Raw genomic sequence first — 19956 nt, forward strand, 5'->3', positions numbered from 1 at the left:
CAAGGGGCCGTTGTTCCCACTGCGAGCACTGAGACTTCAGCTCCCCCCATCACCCACCAGTCTAGGAAGAGCTCTGCCTCTCCTTCAGGCAAAGGAAGCCACAGCCCTGGTTTACTTAGAGGGCCCAAAGGATCCCAGGAGGTCTTTGCTGAGATACCCCTGGCAGTGTGGCCCTGCAGCACAGTAAGCCCCACTGCCTTAGTGCACGTCTGTTGGTGTGTGCGCGAATGAAGGATGGCTCTCTCCACGGTGCTTCAGCCCAACACTCTCGTCTTTTGCCCACTACAGAAACCACTTTGCTGGAGAGAGCAGAAGAGCCTGACATTCTGTGACCTCAGAGTACTCCGGAGGGCTGTGAGCAGAGATAAACCAGGCATGCCAACGGCCTCCATGGTGCTGCACTGTGACATGCCTTCTCAGGGATGCAAACTGCCTCTGTCTGTCTGTGCCCCTGCAGTAAACTGATTTCCTATAATTAATGCTCCTAATACATCTTAATTCGCACATTTTTTTTTAATTCCTGCCTTGCTTGTGAACCTAAATCATGGGAATGGGTTCAGCAACTGTCCTTAAAGGGCAAGAACTAGTCTCTGCCTCTGAGAGCTCACAACTTAAATACAGTAACTGGCTCAGGGGCATATCATTCTTACTGCCAGCACCACCAGTCCCTTGCAAAAGGGTCTGAATCTCTTCCTCTCAGCTTGCCTGCAAGAATAGGGGGCTGAACTTGCTCTGTGCAACAGCTCAGGCCATGAATACCTTCTCCAATTCCCCATTACATCAACAGCAGTGCACCTGCTCTCTCATACTGCAGGGACATGGACTCAAGGAAATCTCTGGTTTCAGGGTACAAGGAGCTTAAGTGGGCACTATTCCCTTCCCTGCCCCTACCCCCTGCCCCCACAATTCAATAAAACTGGATCTATGCCAGCTTCAGATCCCTGGTTAACTCGTGATCTCTGGCACAGGCATTTCTCTGAGTCTCATTACATTGTGCCAAAGCCCTGGCAGGGGAACAGTCTAGACAGCCAGCTTGCAGCAGCACGGTTCGGGATGTGGAGGTGTCAGCAGTGGGATCTGGATCCTGTCTAGCCCTGCTTTACTACCTGCAGCACTTCACCACTCACAGGAACAAAAGACTTGAGCTGTCCGCTCTGCTTCTGGGAAAATCAAGCTCCTTTGTGTAGCGCACACAAGGGGCTGATTTGGCCCCTAAGACCCTAAGGGCCGATAGCTGTGTTAGTGACTTCACGTGACTTTGCACGACTTGATCAACGTCCTTTCCAACCAAATCAATTCTATGATTCTATGATTCTAAGTACGAGCCAGCATTAGCTACTGCCCCGTCCCCATGGGGTGCTTCAGGGCCATCAGGACCAGTGTTAGAGACTTCTTGAACCTGCTTACCATGAGCCTTCTTGCTGGCCCTTGGCTTTGGGAGCACCACAGACAGCAGAGCCTGGGGTCTGTCCTGCTTTCTCCTACTTCAGCCTCCCTCAGCTCACCTCTGTACCTCCCTGCTGTACTTGGCTACCCATTTGCCTCCTGCACCCGCTGCTCGAGAGGGGATCTCAGAGGCTGGGAGGAGGTGTGGGATTTTCCCGAGGTGTCCCTGACTGCGGGCAGTGCCTGCACTCCCAGCTGGAATGCAGCGAGAAGCTTCCCTCGTCACTCTGGCGAGGCATCCTGGGGCCTGTGTGCATGGCTATTTTGGTCCATCTTTTTATCACACACTCCTCCCTGTGGAATTTGCCCAACTGAAACCTTGCAATCTGCAGCCTTCACTCTCAGGGGCAGTGAGTGCTTGGAAAGTCCCGTTCCCAGACACACCATGGCTGCACGGACTGTCCCCCATGCCTACCCCATGAGTTCGGAGTACGAGTTTGCCAACCCTAGCAAGATCTACGACCAGAACTTTGGAGAAGGTAAGAAAGGAGATGGGATCCCCCCAGCACCATTCTCTCCTCTGGTGCAGGAGGGCTGGTGGAGTCCCCTTGAGGAGACTGAGCTCCAGAGCAGGCTGGGGAAGCTGGAGCCAAGGAATTTTGAGCATAAGAACCCAGGTCACAGCAGGGGGGAATATCAGGGGAATAGCCAGGGTCTCCCTCTTCAGGTCCACTTCCTCCATCCATGCCTACTGTCCTGTCCCTCCCTCAGTGCCCCCAATGGTCTGGCACTCATGCATATGCTGTGCAAACATGGAGCAAAATGCTCCGGGGTGGGGGGGTAGTTTTTGCAGCCAGCGGCTGTGGAGAAAAGCTGAGCTGGGGTGTTCATCACAAAGCTGGGCAGTGGCTGGCAGAGGGGAAGGAATGTGGGCAGCAGCAGAACCATTCAGCACCAGCACAACAGCGTGAAAAGGCAAAAAGCTGCAAGGAAAGCCCCCTGGACAATGGCACACAAAAGGCTTTTAGTTCTTCAGGGCATTTTCTTCACCATCAGCATTTTCCATGCCAATCCCTGGCTGTGGGCTTTGCACTGCAGAGCGCCCAGTGCACCCACCAGTCCCTCCCTGTCCACCCAGCAGACATGTGAAAGCTGGATGCCAGCCCCTGGCTTGCTGGCAGCTGCCAGCTGTGTGGTGGGAGGCAGTGGCTGGCAGGCATCTGGCTCTGTATGTGTTTTGGAGACACAAAGGTAGAATCTGCAAGAGTCTCCATCCGTGTTGTGCTGATGTTGTGGCAAAACCGAGGTGTTTGCCAGGTCCCAGCCTCCTCCTGTCACCCTTCCCTATCTGCTGCCAAACATCCTTCTCCAACTCCATCCCCTGGAAAACCCGCACTCCTCACTGAGTCTTATTTTCAGGTGTGTCCCCATGTGAGATTTTAGCCCCTGCCCTGTACCATGGCTACTACATCAGGCCTCGGATCAATAAGCAGCTGGATCGAGGTACTTCTGAGATCAGCCTCAATGAGCACAAATTCCAGGTGTTCCTGGATGTCTGTCACTTCCTGCCGGATGAGCTCACTGTCCGCACCGTAGACAACCTGCTGGAGGTGACAGGGCAGCACCCACAGAAGGCTGACCGCCATGGCTTCATCTCCCGGGAGTTCACCAGGACCTACATCCTCCCTCTGGATGTCGACCCCTTGCTGGTGAGAGCCACGCTGTCCCATGACGGCATCTTAAGCATTGTGGCTCCTCGAACGGGAAGGGAAGTGAAGGCCAGAGTCAATGAGGTGAAGATAACCCAACAGGAGCAGCCAGTGGGGAAAGAAGAACAGTCTGAGGAAGCAAAAGGGAAGGAAGAGTCCTAAAGGCTCCAGATCTGGGCTTCAGCAGGGAGGGAGGGGGGATAGGGATGGGAAATCCACAGTGCCAGGCCCCTGTTTCTCACCATCAGTGTTTAGCAGGGCTGTGAGGCAGCCATATATATGCCAGACTTCTGCTTCTTAAAGCTGATGGCTGGAAAAAGGGTCTTGGAACTGAAAAAAAAGGGGAACTAAAGTGTTAGTGTGAGGGTCTGTAATGCAAGTTTTTTCCTAGGTCAAGTGCTCATTGAGCACCTTGCAGGATGCTCTTCTCTCACCCCAAATGGCAAGGGTCCCTCTTACCCTAAACTGTGAGGCTGTGTGACAGTGGGCTGTTAAACAGCTGATGTGTTCTAGCCCAGAAGGGTACTGGGAAGAGGGAAGAGATGATCTCAGTGCCTCGCTTACGAGTTGGTGGCTGACCTTTGTGGAGATGGAAAGTGCTTGTTGGTCTGTAAAAGTGCCTGCAGCTCTCAGGAGGAAAGAGGAATAAATCTGCCTCTGATCTTCACTTGTTTGCCTTGGATTCATGTTGGTTCTGGCCAAGCTACTCTGCAGTGGGAAGGATGGACAGTGCCTTAGCTGCTCCAGATGCAGGGAGCAGAGCAGCGGAGAGTTCACACTGAGCTCATGTGTGGAAATGGCATCAGTGGGGACTTGGAGTGACTCTGTCCATGGGGCAGCCAGGGGGACCTCTGTGGTTGGCCCTCCTAGCTCAGGTACAGCTGGAGTTGCTTGCTGTTGTAGGGAGCCCACAGTGGGCAATAACCTCAGGCAGAAAAGATGTAGTGATGGGCTCTTGGAGGCTCACTGTGCATTTCCAGATCTGGAGCTAGAGTCAGCCCAAGTGAACAAATGCCAAGCCAATGTCTCTGCTTGCTTCAGCCCTCTAGTTTATGGGACGTAAGGCTTGTTCACGGACAGACCTTTTCAGCCCTTTTGAGGGGAGTGAACCCCAAAATGCTGAAGGGAAAGGCTCTGCTCAGTTCCCAAGTGCCTTGCTGGCATCCCAGCACTCTCTGTAGAGTCACAGAGGGGATGAATTTGCCCCCTTTTGCAGACACAGTGATGCTACCAGCTACATGAGAAATGTCTCCATAGTCTTGTTATGTTTGGCCAGGGATCGTGTGTGCTGTTGGTGGCAGCTGCTGCCTTGGATGGCCCTGAGGGCTCAGCAGGTGCCAGTTGCAATCCCTGTCTTGTCAGAGCCAATTAAAGCAGTCAAAATGCTGTGTCACTGGCCAAATATGGGGGTCCCTGGCATGCCTCAGTGCAGCCCTCTCACAGAGGAGAGAGGAGGTTCCGCAGTCCCTGTGGATGGAGCTTCTCCCTCTCCCTGCTGGGATGTGACCTGCAGGCTTCTGCACTCTGCCTCCATGAATACATAGGGCCAGAAATGCCCTGCTCAGGAGTCTATCCCATCCAGCACAACTCCTCGGTTGCTGAAACACTGGTATAAGGCTGCTCTTTCACCCTTGCTGGGCAAAGTGGGATCCAGACCAGAGTGAACCACTGTGCAGCTATTTTCTACTTCTCAGGGCCCCTGCCAACAATGAGGATCAGAATAAAATTAAAAGCAGCCCCGCCTGCCAGCCTCATGAGAGCAAGCGGGAGGACGGCTAAGCCTCCATGCTCCCCTGGTGCAGATCAGATACCCACACTCACAGTCTGTACTGCTGAGGGATGCACTTACATTTGAAGTAGAACCAGATAAGCTGCTGCCAGTAAGTATTTCAGACACTGTCAAAATAAAAATCACCTTTTCAACAGGCTTTGTCTAAGTCATTAATACTAATTCCAGAGATAATCCTGAGCTAGTGACTTTCAATCACCTGAAGCAGCTGCTGGTAAGGGCAGGAACAGCCCAGTCCTTAACCGCTCGCCTGTGTACAAGCCTCTCTCTGCTCCTCAGCGCACACCACGCCAGCCTCACGCACTGCACCAGACACATACCACATCCCATTTGCAGCAGCACCCACCTGAGTCCCAGGAGGGCTGAGTTCCCAAGCCCATATCCCTGTGGTGAGGGCAGAGACGTGTCTGTGTGGGCTCAGGCATGGCCATAATTTCCTTAATCTCCTGCCATAAAAGGATTCCTGAAACTCACAGCCACTCCAGAGCAGCAGCTATAAAAGGCTTTTCTTTGTCTCTGATCTGGCATCTTCTGTGCTGGCAAGAAGGATTGATGGTCCCCTTGCTCACTGCAGGCCTCCTGTCACTAGGATAAATATCTTCACTTCATCGGGGATAGGGAGGATGGCCAACATATGACCTGCAAGCTGGGCAAAGGGTGCCTGGATGAAGGAATGCACATACACAGTGCAGACATGGCACACGCTAGAGCATGAAATGCCATCTGGCCCTGCTCTGACCCTGCAGCACAAGGGCTGTGGGTTTCTGAACCACCAGGTGCAGAAAACAGCATGTGGGCAGGGCTGGGGCTGCACAGGGAGCAGATTCTAAGACAAAAGTGCCCAAAACAGTTGAGAGCTCTCTCTCTTTCATTTTTTATACACAGCGCCAGCTTGTTGTGTGCCTGTACCACACCTATCACAGCATGGTCCCCGTCCCTCAGTGTCTGAGGTACCTTGACAGTATTGCAATAGAAATGCACAGCATTAGTAGTCATTACACAGTTCTGTTCTGCCTCCAGCTTTTATTACCCTGCCTTTGCTCTCCAACAAATTCATTCTCTATTGCTGGGCACTTGCAGGCTTGTCCTGTGCCAGTTGCACAGCTTGTTACCCAGACGATGTCCCTGAGTGCATGAAGACAGCTGCCCCGAGCAGCGATGCAGTGACAGGGGCTGGTGTTGCCTGGTGTGAGCCACTGGGCTGATCCTCTGCACCCTGGCAGGCTTTGCACAAAATAGCCTGATCGGTTTGCTGAGCAGGAGCTCTGGAAGCCATGCTCTCTTTCATCCCTGCAGACACAGACTGAGGAGGGAATGCAGAGTGGCAGCCAAATGCTCTCCAGCTCTGCCAATGTTTTTGATGCCTTTCTGTTTCTCTGGTGGAGCTCAAACCAGCAGCTCCAGCATTTGTGAAAGGGGCTGATGGGAACAGGCTCACAGCCTTTTTTTTTTGTCTTCTCCACAAAGCAATAAAGCCCAAGTTATTCCAGAAATCAAAACAGACACTGGCTCACTAAATCAACAGTGTCTGTGGCAAACTCAGAGACACACAGTCTGCAACTTCCCAAGCAGGGACGGACTCCTGAGACCACCTCGTCTTTGCAGGTCCCTGAAAACATGGTCCTGTTGAGACCAAGACTGAATCCCATCTGCCTGCATAAATCCGATCCTAAATTCTCCCTGAGGTGCTGTGGTGCAGGCTGAGCTGTGCAATTTCTCCAGCCACATGCTGAGAAGCAGTTTCAGAGCAAGATTCGGGCTCTTCAGGTCACAGTGCAGCTCATCCAGGATTCAGCTAATAGAGCATCTGTGCCCTGTGGTCCTTCCAAAGCAGAACCCTTCTCTTCCTGCCACTTCTGGACAGGTACAAGCTTTGCTCTGCACTTGGGCAGATGATAAGCAGTGCTGTGAGCCTGGCTGAGAGCATGGGTACAGATGGAGTGGGGGACTAGGGCTGGTTCCTGAGACAGCCCCCCAGAAGAGTGAATTAAAACTTAGCCACTTGTCAGCACATCCCATGAGGCATTCAGACCTGCACAGAATGGGGGCTGACTGCCAAATCAAAGCTGTGGAGCACAGTTTCTGCTCGAGGACTACATTAACATGGTATCTTTCAGTATTGAGTATCAGCTCTCTTAGAGCTGCCAGAGATCAGCTACCTGTCATTCAGTCCAGGAATGACCAGCCACGGTCTGAAGGACTCTCTACAGGGGTAGAGAGGGAAAACGCACATTAATGTTCCTCTTTGACAGGCTGAGGGGTGAGCCTAAGAGCTGTATTGCAGGTCCTTAATGATGCAAGGTCCCTCATGGGATTCTGTCACTCTCAAAAGCACAAATCTGTACACTTTCATCTAGGTAGCTTTGAAAAAAAAAAGGATTCCCAGTAATGTCCCTGAGGTTACACAAGCCTTTCTGCCTGCAGCAGAAGCACCATCACTAGAGCTCAGCTGAGAGTAGACCTGCAAGCCTGCTCTCACCCTCGCTGTGGGCATCGCCTCCCTCCCAAGAAGATATGCTCTTTCCCAGGTGATGCCAACCTGTGCCACACATTTTTCTGACATCCTGCTTGAGATGCAATGATGAACAGCAGGAACAGCACTGAGCGCTCCCACCCTGGTGTTTCTTCTTTTGTTCAGGAACATTTGAAGTCCCTCCTCCATCCTCTTTTGCATCACTGCTGGCATCAGCAGGATGGCACTGGTGGGAGAGAGGGGTAGCGGAGGGACATGCACTGTACAAATCATAAAGCAGAATTTTAGCCGCAGGGCTGAGGCCTGGAGGCATGCTGCTACCTTGCCCTCTCCTCCCTGGGTAGCAAGGGGTGAGCGCAGGCCCTGGGGGCACTGGGAGCCCTGGGCGAGCCCTCCGGTAGATGGCACGCACGGGCCCAGCAAAGTCACAGCAGCGATGGAGAGAAATCTGACACTGCCAGACACTCCCTTGGAATAGCCAGGGGCCGAGCAGGAACCAGGAAATACAAGCTCTCCCTGTCCAGAAAACACTTCTGCTTCATGGAGGCAGGAGCGACATGGGCAATCTCTGCAGCTGCGGGCGACCGTGGTGAGTACGGCATTGGCCAGGTATGGGGATGGCAGACGAAGCTCCAGGCAGCCCGAGCGCAATTTTGGGTGGACTTTGCAAGCTTTGCTTCCTTGTGCTGGGTTTGCCAGGGCTCCCGCCTGGCTCTCAGCCCTGCACCTTGCCAGCGCACGCAGAAACCGAGAGCAAGCGAGCAGGGGCACTGGGTCACTGCTGTGCAGGTGACCCAGTGCGGGGACAGGAGGCTGGGGCAGCCCCTGCCTGCCAAAGGCAGGACAGGGGGAGGTGAAGGGGCTTCGTTGCTCACACCTCTCGGCCCAGACAGGCTGTGGCACCTCCGGGCACTGGCAGCTTGGGTTCCCACAGCCATGCCAGCGGCTGAGAATAGCTCAGTTCTAGGAGGGACCTGGTTAAAATCACTGTCCTTGCCCCGGTGGTCTCCAGCCAGGTGCACACCGTAAGGTGTCCCCTTGGCGTACTGCAGAGAGGGGCCCCTGGGGCAGTGCTGGCACTAAGGGCTTGTGGGGCAGCTACCCCGTCGCTCCTCCAGCCCCTCTCCCTGCCTCCGTCTGTCTGGGCTTTCTTTGTGCTCGGGAAATCCTGGCCACGTTTTTCAGATGATGTTGTTCTTTCTCCCTGGGAGGGAGGATGACAGTTTAATCCCTCCTGGCTCATGTTGTGCCCTGGACCTCCTGCTTACAGAAAAAGGGCACAGTGGAACATTATTCAGTGCCAAATGGAAATATTTTCAGCTCTGAGAGTGGTACAAGGGGAAGAGCCATGAATATCAGATGAAGCTGCGAGGACGTTCTTTCCAACACTGCATTTGTTAAAAGTATCAGAAATTCATCAGCGCTTTTTAATAATTGCCAGAGGGACAGCATCACCTAGTGGCTGGAGCAGAGGAGGAGGTTCAGGACACCGAGGTCTTTCCAACCTGAGCCCTGAGCTGGAAGGCAGAGGAATTTGGGATTTAGGAATAGGAACTGCAGGTGGGAGGTGGAAGGCTGGTTCTTGACATGTCCCTCACCAAAAGTCCCATTTTCTACTTCCTCCACCCTGTGGCAGAGGGTAAATGAGGCACCCGGGGCATCAGCTTCATTACTGCAGTGGACAAGAGCCTGATCAGGGAACGCTGGGGGCACAGGCTGGTTCCCTTGAGCACAGCTGCAGTTGCCAGGCACACTACTGATGCTGTGTGGCAGGGACAGCCATGCCACAGCACAGACTGGCAAAGCCAGAGACTCTGGAGTACAAACAACACCATTACAGTGTATTCTGTGGTGGCATTTTCACGTCCAGATGGTGCCAGGCCATGCACAAAGGAAGTATAAACCGGAATCTGAAGGTCACTCATCTGTGCAGACACAGGCAGGAGAGCAGCTTTCTGCTCCATTTGAGGAGCACCATGGTGGCAGGCTGCTCCTCTGGGGTTATAAATTCTGGTCCCCCAAGGTTACTGGGCCAGAACTCCTGTGTCCCACTTGATTTTTTTTCCCAAAGGCTGCATGGAAAGCAAGAAGCTGGGATGCTGTTTCTGCTGGTGGTGTCACTACTACCTTCTGGCAGATTCCTGAAGCAGGGGGCAAAGCTCTGGACAAAGACCCTTTTGATCCCAGCATCCCTGTGGGCCTCAAGTGCTAAGATCTGCCTTATAGAATGCGCAGTGAGGAGAAAGCAGAGCTCTCTCCCCAGGAGCATCATTCCCTGCCCTACAGCTGTGCCAGCAAAGAGCTGGGCTTCCTAAATAAAGTTGAGACTTATGAAAGGGCTCAGTGGAGTCAGGCATCCACCTTCTGGAGAGATCTTTGTCATGATCACTACCAAAGCATGGGCCCTAAGGGAGACAGAGCAAAGAGCAAAAGACTGAGGAGGTTCCTGAAGTCTTTAAAGAAAATCCATTACAGCAAATTTTTTTCACAGAAGAAAGTTACTGATGAAGGAAAGTGTGCCTTCAGGTCTGTGCACCTCTGCAAGTATGGCCCTGTGGAGGGCAGGCCCCAGGTATTCTTACCACTTGGTTTAGTGCTCAGGGCCTCCGGTGTGCACGGACAGCAGAAGATGCCAAAATTCAGGACCCACAGTGAAGCGGGATTGTGTAGGGCACAAATCAGGTTGGCATTGACATGGGGAAAGGGGAAGAAGCAGTGTAGGAGCAGGGACATGTGTGCTGTCATGCAGAATACAATGTGCTTCTAGCAGGCTATGAGTTAGTTACAACATGTTTGACCTGGTTTTGAGAAGAGGGGAGAGGTTTGCCCTGCTCTCGTTTCCCTTGCCACATCCGTTCTAATTACCGCAGATCTGAGGCTGGGAGATGCCATCTCCTGCCTGGCTGTGATTAACTTGCAGACAGCCTCAGAATACCTCCAGCCTACACACTGGCTGCTAATGCTCTCTCCACAAAGGAAGGCAACCAAAACAAGCGAGAGCAGCTTAGAAAGCTGATACTGCACCTTACCTCTCAGGAAAGAGGACAGGTACCCTGCTGGTTTTGCTTCAAATGGTGCTATTTTAATTACATTGCACAAAGTGCCTGAATGCTGTAAAGAAGCAAAGTGCTCTAGCACACAAGCCTTGGCAAGGAGGGCCCTGGAGACCCCGCACACAGAAGACATGAGAAGCGGTGTTGTATCCTTTTGTACAGCTGCATGGCCACCCTGCCTTCCCCAAAGCTGCCTTTGACTTCCCAAGTCTAGCAAGTCTGGTTAATCATTACTGACCATATTGAAGGTCTCCCAAGTTCTTTGCCTGCATTCATGCTTTTTTTTTGTTTTGCCATTAGAGTGCCAAAGGCATTAGTGCACACAGTCCTGTTCACTCACCCACTGAAACTGCCTCTAAAAGCCAGCAAAGGCAGAGCTCTGCTTCAGACACTGCATTGCTCTCGCCTGTGGCAGGACTGTCTGGCAAATGCATGCACTGCGGGACGTATAATGCTTCTTGAGAGCCATCTGGTAACCCTGTAGCCGCACTAAAAGCGCTAGCTGCCCACTTTCAGCTGCTGCCTGTGCTGCAGCAGAGACACAGCCCTGTGAGCGACCCTGCACTGCACGCTGTGTTGGTCGGCGGCCAGCACCAGATGGACACACGTACGCACGAGGAGCCATACAAGGGCTGGCACCTGCTCTCCTCTGGCCCTCTGAATGTGATGCAATGATAACATTTCCTTTATGCATCTGGCCTAGAATGTGACACGTCTCTGCACTGCCAGACAGCCTGCATTCCCCTGCCAGCACCAGCCTGCGGGAGCTCAGCTCCTGGCTCTGTTGTTACAGCTGGAATGAATTTGGCTCCTGTTCATACCGTGGCTGGAACATAGCTGTATTTGGCTTGTCTCTCTCTGGTCACACAGGTACAGCCGAGATCAGGGTTTGGCTTGGCTTATATTAAGTGCATAGCTTGTTTGGTTTGGTTGTGCTTTAAGTGGAAAACTGGGAACAGGAAAACAGTCTGAAACATGAAATTAGTGCACAGCTGCTCCTTGGGCAAGGGGGCCAAAGTGCAGGGCACGGGGCTATCAGAGCATCTGGCCCTAAGAGAAAGGTTTCGTGCCAGTTGAGATTGTGCTCTGCACCCTGCATCTTTGATCATTCAGCTGTGGAAATGTAGTTGCAAAACTACAGTGAAATCTGTTCTCATTCCCTCTGATGCATACACATATTGGACAGCCAGGCGGGACTGAAAGTCAAGGAGACTTGGGGGTGTCTGTGGGGTATGGTGGTAGGTGGTCACAGAAGAAGGAAACACATCCCCACATCTCCCCTTTGGACCTTCTCCCTGCAAGAGTCACTGAGGTTCTGGCTTGGCTCAATAGCTCTTCTCTGAGACACTTCTTGGTCCTTTCTCATTACCCACAGATGTGGTAACCTGGGGTGGTGCATTTGGGTTTGCATGTTATGAGAGCAGAGGCTGGGGCTTCTCAGGGCTGACATCTCTCTCTGATTTCAGGAATTGTCCTTCGCCTTTTAAAAGAAAGAAAGAAAAGCAAGGTAAGGATTTGTGAAAATGCTTTAGAGGACAAGAAGAGGTGGAGTGACTGAGCCCCTGGTTAGCTGGCATTAGTCAGTGCTGACTGTGAATTGGATCCCTGAGGCTGCGGTCCCCTCCCACACTCTTTTGTGCCTAACTTTCCTCAAGAGAAGTTTGGTAGAAGCAAGAAGCAAGATTTTTTTTAAACTTAAAGCAAGGGGTGTGATGTACCATGGGACTTTGGAAGGGGGAGAGAAGGGACTTCAGTGGTATCTCACATCAAAACACATGTGAGTACTCTCAAGTGGCAGCATAGCAGAAGCTGCATCAAACTCCTGTAAGAGCTGCAAACATCCATCTGACGTCATTCCCCCAGAACAAAGTGCATTCCCTAAGTAGCCCAGTTGTGTCCTGTGGCCTTTAGACCATGCTGGGCAAAATATGTTTGCCAGGCAGCAAAGGAAATAACAAAGTTAAAACTGGATCTGACTTCTCCAAGGGCCTGACAAGGAAGCTCTCTGTGCTGTGTCTGTCCTCCTAGGTTCTGCCAAGAACATTGCGGTCCACAGCATGTTGTCATCCTGGCAAACCACATTTTTTCCAAGAAACAAACCCAGGCTTTCTTCTTGGAGGCGGGCCTCAGAGACAGCATTAGGGTTGAGGGTGTCAGATGAGGTGGAAATTTGGTGTCAGATGAGGTGGGGAGAGTCCATGGGCCAGATGCTGCATTTCTGCATTCAAAGGTGGAACAATAAACTGTTGTGTTAACCTGATCCGCTGGTGTTTCTTTTTCAGGAACTAATGTGAGACATGAGAGCCAACAGCATCAGCCTGGCAGGAAGGTAAACAGCTTCCCAGAGTTGTTTTCCTAACTGTATATTGAGAAGACAGAGCTGACCACCACTTCCCAGGCTAGATGGGTTGGGAGGACATGGGGCAGCTTATTCAGAGCTGTTAATCATCTCATCCTGTATAGGCTCTAATGGCTGTGGGAACAATGTGCATTGCTGCACAGTGATGCGGGTCCATTTTTTTCCCCTAAAGTGCATGGAAGCAGTAGGATGAAATCTCTCTCTGAGCCTGAGGTGTCAGAGGGCTGGATGGTGCTGGGGACAGTGTGCAGGGTGTCTGCCTGGTCTGGGGAAGGCATGTGTAGCAGCAGCCCAGGGAGCTGACCTTCCAGAGCTCTTTCTCCCCAAAGGCTCCAACGTACGAAGATGTCACAGAGTTTCCTGTCTATGCCACCGTGAGTAAACCCAAGAGTGTGAAGCAGGATGACAGCATTCATTACGCAGACATCCAAGTGTTCACCAAGGTCCGGGAGCGCTCTGCAGCAGAGGTGAAGAACTTACAAATGCAGAATGCCACAGAGTATGCCACCCTCAACTTCCCCCGGCCCAGGCTGAAATATGACAGTAAGAATGGGACTCTGGTATAAAAGGCTTGATGGCCCCCTCCTCCTTCAGCAGCAAAAGGATTTCACAGACTTAGAGATGCTGTAGATGCAAACTAACCTCATGGACACATCAAGTCTCCCTGAGAAAGTGCAGACAGGCTGTGTCTTCCACCTGCATTTGCCTTCGGAGGACACAGACATATTTATTCTCACATGATGAGTAGTTTCCTATCTGATTCTGCTGACAAAAACCACCTCTTCCCCTTGGAAGAGTTGCCTCTGAAGCCAGCAGCCCGTCTCCTCTCAGCACTGTGAGAAGACGGAGCTGCTCCTTGGCTGATGAAGGCTAAAACCACAGCTCAGAGCTGCAGTGAGAAAGTTCCTGCTGTGGCACAGGACCAGCTGGGTGCTGCTCTGCACATGAATTTGGGAACATAGCATACAGGATTCAATACTGGGACAAGGGAGATGTTCCTACAGGATTTTATGTCGATGTTAAGAAAATCCTGCAATGCGCAGAATGGCATGTGGATGATACTGTGAAGAAATGGCATGAAACTTTTTAACAGTATCTACCGCAATGTCTTCCTCCAACACCTGCCACTGTAACTGCAGTCAAGTACTGTGTGCATCCCCTTTTCTCAAAAAGCAGTGTTCTATAACCGTGCACAGCACACTAAAACCAAGGCCAGAAATGGCAGAATTAACTGAAGGGTACAGAACAATTTCTTTCACTGAAGGGCTGTACAGATATGCATCCTTACCCCAACATGCACAGAAGTGAGTAGTGAGCTCTTGGCTCTAACTGGAAATGAAACAAGTGAAATTGGCAATTCCACTGTGAGACAGCCATTTAAAAGCCACTGCCTATATTTAGGGCAGTTATCCAGTCTTTATAGAGTACAGCAGCTGTCTGCATGCCTGAGATACCGGGAATGAATCCTCATCAACTTTAGAGATGGCTTTGGACATTTCCTCTGTTTTTTGTTTTGTACTGTCAGCCTTAGTTATAAAACCCAGTAACACAGAGCACACATCAGGTGGTGTTTTCTGCTAACACTCCCAGATACACCTTTGAGGATTTGTTTATGGATTTAAAATAGTGTTAGTAATGCCATATAGCAATCATCCAAAAGGCTTCTGCCACTGGACTGAATTTGGCAGTTGCAGTCTTGGCAGCTGAACAGGGCTCCCAAGCAGTATCTTCAGGCACTAAATCAATGCTTGGCACATTCTCTTCCTAAATAATGGTCTGCATAGCTAAATGCAGATTGTGGGACAACCTGTTTATTGCCAGTGTTTAAAAATTGACATCCTGGTACATTTTATAAACATACACAATTTTGCATATTATGGCTCAGCTAAATGCAAAAAGCATGAAGGAGTTCCTGCTCATTACAAAAAATAAAGCCGGTGTGGGCAGTATTTGCTAAGACGGAAGTGTTCTGAGGACCAATCCTACAATTTTTCTACCTTTTTGCCTGTGCTATCCAGTAGACAGGATACTGGATAGAGTATCCTGTTACTGGGGTAACGGGAAGGGCCAGAGTAACATTTGCAGGAGGCGGCCTCTTTTTTATAATGGATACAGTACATTTTTCTGCTTAAAAAGGTTCTTTTTGCCAATGCTATTCACCTGACCTCAGTGGGGCTATTGCAATGTCTGCAGTAGACGGCCCTTCATTTGTAATGGGTACAGGATTATGTTATTGGAAGGGCTGGTTCTTTTGAGTGCCAAGGATTCCTCTTTCTGCTCCTCCAGGTTCCTTTCTGTACTCCGTGCCCAGCATGAAAACCTGTCCTTTGGACTGAGGAGGCTTGAATGGGCACAGGATTTACTTACAAGAGTGCGTCAGGGAGGCATGAGACACTCTAGCGCTCAGTCCTGCTAGCCCAGCTGTCAGAGGGGCAGCCAGGGACATAGATCCAGGTCTGGTTCATGCTGGGCAGCAGTTATGTACCTCCTTGCACTGAATCACAGGTACAAGAACTAGAAAGGGACACTGGCTTCAGTTCTAGTCAAGTCCTCTGCATCACAGGAAGAAATTGGATTTTTTAGAAACATTATTAAATTCAGACTATAGTTCAGGAGATGGGAGGTTTTCTGGAAGGTGCAGATTCCAACAGGTCATTTTAAAAAACAATTCAAGTGAAACAGCCCATTATTGCAGTGGCATGCACAGCATGTGGTATTGAAGTTTTCCTCACTCAGCAGGAGAGCAAGCTGCACAGACACTAAGGTCAAGCTCCTGAGCCCAGAGTGGTGTAAATTTGCACATCCATCAAGTTAAACCAGTTTTGCCTTGGACATAAGTAGGACTGGGTTTGGCTCAGAGGAACTTGCTTTCACTTAGCCACGTCACTAAGTTCTGTTGATCTGTGGATCAGCCCTTTTGTATTCTGAACGAACCGAGCTACAGTAGAAACTATCTTTTAATGAGTGCCTCAAAGGCTGGGATGGTGGTTTATCTCCCGATTCCCTAAGGAGCTCCAGCTTCCACATGTAGCTAGTGCTTGGTGGTGTTTCTGGGAAGCACAGCATATCTTTGAAATAATAAAATGCTCTGCATAGGAACAGGAGTAGCACAGTAATTTTGCCTGTTTACCAGGCCTTGAATAGATAAAATATGAAAGCCACATGTTCTGCAACAAGGATTTTTCTAAAGGAGTTGTTTTTTCACTGAATATTAAAAGGTTCCAACAGCCCATCATCTCCTGTGTTTCCCGAGGTTGTTGTGTTTAGGTGTTAAATGAGTGCTGATGTACCAAATGTTCCTTGAACATTAAAGATGTAATTTTCAGTTTTAACTCATAAATTGGCACTTCCTGGGGAGGCCGCTGCCCGCGCTGCGCAGGGGCCCTGAGGGCGCGCGGGCGGCCCCGGGTGAGCGCCTGCAGCGGAGGGCTCGGGGCCCGCCCCGCCGGGGGGTTCCTCACGCCTCTCCCGCCCGCTGCGGGGGGACGTGCCGCTGCCGCAGACAAACGCGGTGTAGAGCCGGGCGGCACCGCGGGTGCTGAGCGCCGGCTCCCCCCGTCCGCTCCCGGCTCCCCATCGCCCCGGCTGCCGTTCCGGCCGGGCGGAGCCTGCGCTGGGCCGCCCCGTCCCGCCCCTGTCGCCATGGCAAGCGGCGACGCGCCGCGGCCGGGCCCGGGCCGGGCCTGCAGTCTCCCGCCCGCGCCGGCCGCAGGTAGGGCCGCAGGGCGCGGGGCCCTTGCGGGGCGGGGCGGGCCCGGCACCCCACCCCACGGGGGCCCTGGTTTTCCCTGTGCCACCCCCTCCCCAGGGGCTTCTCGGCCCCCGGGACCGCCCCGCTCCTGGGGATCGCAGCCCCTTCCCGTTACCCCAGTCCCCCACCTCGGGCCTACCATTCCCCACACCCTGGTCTCCCCCAGCCAGCCCTGCTCCTGGGGATCCCCGTGCTCCAATCCCCTGGGCCGATCCCGCTTCCAGAGATACTCGGGGCCACACAGCCCCTCCGAGCCCCCAGATCCTTGCCCCACACCTCGTGGCCTCCCTGCTCACTCGCTCTCAGCCCCACTTTGCAGAACGGGCCCCAAAACGCCTCCTTCCCCAGCAGATTCAGCAACCCGCCTTGGCTCTGCCCCTCCTCTCCTACCCCTGACTTTTGGTCCCTAAAGATGTACCAGGATGACGCAACCAAGATAAGAGTGACCATCTATCTAAGGGTTACGTGCCTGCCGACCTTTAATGATTCTCAAAAACAGTGATTTCTATTGTCATTCAGTATTTCCCAAGGAATCTTACCATTATCCATTCTGTTAACGCTTCCAATCTCCCCTGCCTTTCCTCCCACTGGACTTCCTGCCAGACTTCTAAAGGAAGACTAAGCAAAGAAAACATAGGTTACCAGAAAATTCCTAAATATAAAAGACAGTATGTGGAATTGTTTCCTGAAATTATTTATGAATCTTTGCTGCCTGGGCTAAATGCACTGAATCAAGTAATACCCTGCATACTTGACAGTAGGGATCAGTACAGCTTTGGCTGCCCTATTTAACTTCTGTTGAATTTGGATTCCTCCTCCACAAATGGGAAGAGATAATTAGATCCTATGTGCAGTGCAAGCCAATGTAATCAGGAATCTTTTTTACATCTGTTTCAGGGGAATTCTGTCCACCATACATACTTTACATGTGGAAGAAAATATGAAAATGTGTAACTTTCCCTAAGACTGTAGCCCTTAAATATATTTTCTGCAGGCAATGAAAGAAGGTGGCAACTTTCCTTCTTTGTTTTGGTTATATTCAGGTATTTTTTTGATAAGCCTGTTTTCTCTCTAAGAAAATTATTTTCTTTGTGTTTAATACATTTGCGTCTCCCCCCTCAGGCTTCAAGGGGGAAGAAGTGCTGGTACGTTCCTCCTGGCACTGAGCTGAGCTGTGGCATCCAGCATGGGAACTCTGGTGGACATGGTGCCCCGACACACATCACAGCCTGCTGCATCCTCCGTGAGTTTCCAGGACTCCTTTTTGTGTCTGACCTCTGTTATGGATACTTGATGGGGAGGTTGGGAAGGGACACTCAGTGACTCAAAGGTATTAGTTGCATTAGGCAGCTCTTTTTGCTATTACTGCAGTCATGGCCTCACAAGTCTCACAGTCTTTGTTTCTGAGTCAGCCTCACTTGCTTTAATTTCCCCAACCAAAATTTTATTAGCAAGAGGTGAACTGTGGCCATTTCTTTCTCTTTCTCAAGAGCTGATAAGAGAAACAATTAGAGAATGTTAATAAAATGCCTTAAAATCCTTGGATGGGAGGCTTGAAGGGAGGCTTATGTGTTGATACTGGTGGTGCTGCTGCGACACGATGACAGTATCATCACAACAGGAAATGGAGCAGTGAGAGGGCTTCGTCTCTCACCTTGCCCGGAATTCAACAGGGGCAAGTACAAGGGTTAGGGTTGTGCTGAAACTGGCCAGGAGAGGGCAATGTTACCAACCAAACTGGCATCCTACATGTTTGTTTTGAAAGTCACTCACCCCAGGAACAGTTGACGCGGAGATCCTTTTGATATCATTGCCCTGTGCCCTTCATTTTGGAGTCATCTTCAGGGAGACTTATGAAGCATTACTTTTAGTGAGAGGCTGTTTTACTTGCTTCTTGCAAAGATAACATTCAAAGGCATTGATTATGATGCTACAAAACTGAAAGAAAAATATGATTCCTGCTACAAGAAGCTTGAAATTTAAGAGTGAAACACAAAGATGGGAGAGCTAGTGTTTAATTTTTAAAAGTTATTTTCAGCACACACATGAACCCAACATGCGTTTGTGTTACCACAATAAACAGAAGAACGGCTCAGCACGCTTTGCCTCCCAGTCTAGCCATCAGAAATGGCCTAGTTTCTATTCTTTGACATTCATATTGTCAAAGTGAAGCAGTTCTGTTTCAAAGATAAGAAACCCCATATAGCAGCAAATCTTTGATGACAAAATCTCTGATGGAAAACATACTGTGAGCAGGCCTGAGCCTGAACCTGGCATGTATAACGAGAACACTTAGCCTTTCGCTGTGTTGGTGTTCTAGTAGGTAGAAGCTCTGTAACAGGGATATAGGACTGAAAGTGGCCACCCGAATTTCAGACTTCAAACCCAACTTTTGTTGCTTGATCCAAAAAGGCAGGCAGCTAGGGCTTCTGACTTGAATAGCCTCTCCAATCCAAACCAACTTCTTCACAGTTCCCCCAATATGTTCAGCTGAGATAATATTTCTGTATTTCTTAGGGATGGCACTATTGTACTACAGGTGACACATCTGGCTTTAGGTCCTTTGATTTGTGTCAGGAAATAGGGGTATAGGGAGTAGGGGTGAAAGAAATGCTTCTCCATGCTAATAACTATGTGGAGTTTTTTGTCATTTGCTGTATTGGTTGACCTAGGAGAAATTGCCCTTCACTAGACCACATTTGACTATTTTATCTGTTATACATATATAGAACCATTACTGTTTCTGAAAGGAAGTCCAGGACTCTTTGTGTGGTTTATATGCAAAGCTGGCTGCTCAATCCATGTGGCTGACAGCCCTCTCACCATCAGGCTGTGTAATGCGTCCTGCTATGCAATGGCATGGGGAGTGCATTTGATTTTACTTCAGTACATCCGGAGTTATTTTTTTTGTTCCAGAAATTGAAGTGGTATAGGGAAGGGATGACCTCAGCATCATTATCTGTTAATATTACAAGTCTTCTACAAATGTGTGTTTACTATGCAGCAGATAATAAATATAACTTTTTCTTTGAGATTATTAGCCAAGAATAGCATTATAAAGTCCACAGAAAAGGCTCAGAGTGTGTTTTGTGGATGTTGGCTTTTGGTTTTTTTTTAAATTAGGTCACTTTTTGTCTGATGGGGAAACCACTTATTCAGTTTTTCTATGAAATTTTATTGAAATTGCAAAAGCATAAGCTACCTGATTGAACCACAAAAAATGAGGATAAATATTTATTTCTAGCTATTTAATGGCATTGTGAGTCTCAAAAATAAACTGGATCAAGGTACTAACCACCAGTATTGCCAGCTTACAAGACTTCATGCAAAGCCTCGCAGTAATCTGTTGTTTTGCTTAACAGATGTGATACTACAATCAATGAAAACATAAAAATCTCAATTCCACTGAATTATGAAAAGTAGGGAAGGCAAACAT

At 50.3% G+C, this 19956-nt stretch overlaps 2 protein-coding genes across 2 annotated transcripts; both read left to right on the forward strand.

Annotated features, from left to right (window-relative positions):
• Positions 1–1770: 1770 nt before the first annotated feature.
• Positions 1771–3762, forward strand: HSPB2 (heat shock protein family B (small) member 2). The gene is made up of 2 exons (XM_068418354.1): positions 1771–1925; positions 2806–3762. The coding sequence occupies exons 1-2, from the start codon at positions 1832–1834 to the stop codon at positions 3255–3257; spliced, it is 546 nt and encodes a 181-aa protein (XP_068274455.1). The 5' UTR covers positions 1771–1831; the 3' UTR covers positions 3258–3762.
• A 4123-nt stretch (positions 3763–7885) lies between these two features.
• Positions 7886–16004, forward strand: C25H11orf52 (chromosome 25 C11orf52 homolog). The gene is made up of 4 exons (XM_068418345.1): positions 7886–7946; positions 11877–11917; positions 12693–12739; positions 13099–16004. Exons 1-4 carry the CDS (start codon positions 7915–7917, stop codon positions 13333–13335), a joined length of 357 nt encoding a protein of 118 aa, XP_068274446.1. The 5' UTR covers positions 7886–7914; the 3' UTR covers positions 13336–16004.
• Positions 16005–19956: the final 3952 nt, after the last annotated feature.

The sequence above is a fragment of the Nyctibius grandis genome, chromosome 25 (genome assembly GCF_013368605.1).
Source record: "Nyctibius grandis isolate bNycGra1 chromosome 25, bNycGra1.pri, whole genome shotgun sequence".
NCBI lineage: Eukaryota > Metazoa > Chordata > Aves > Nyctibiiformes > Nyctibiidae > Nyctibius > Nyctibius grandis.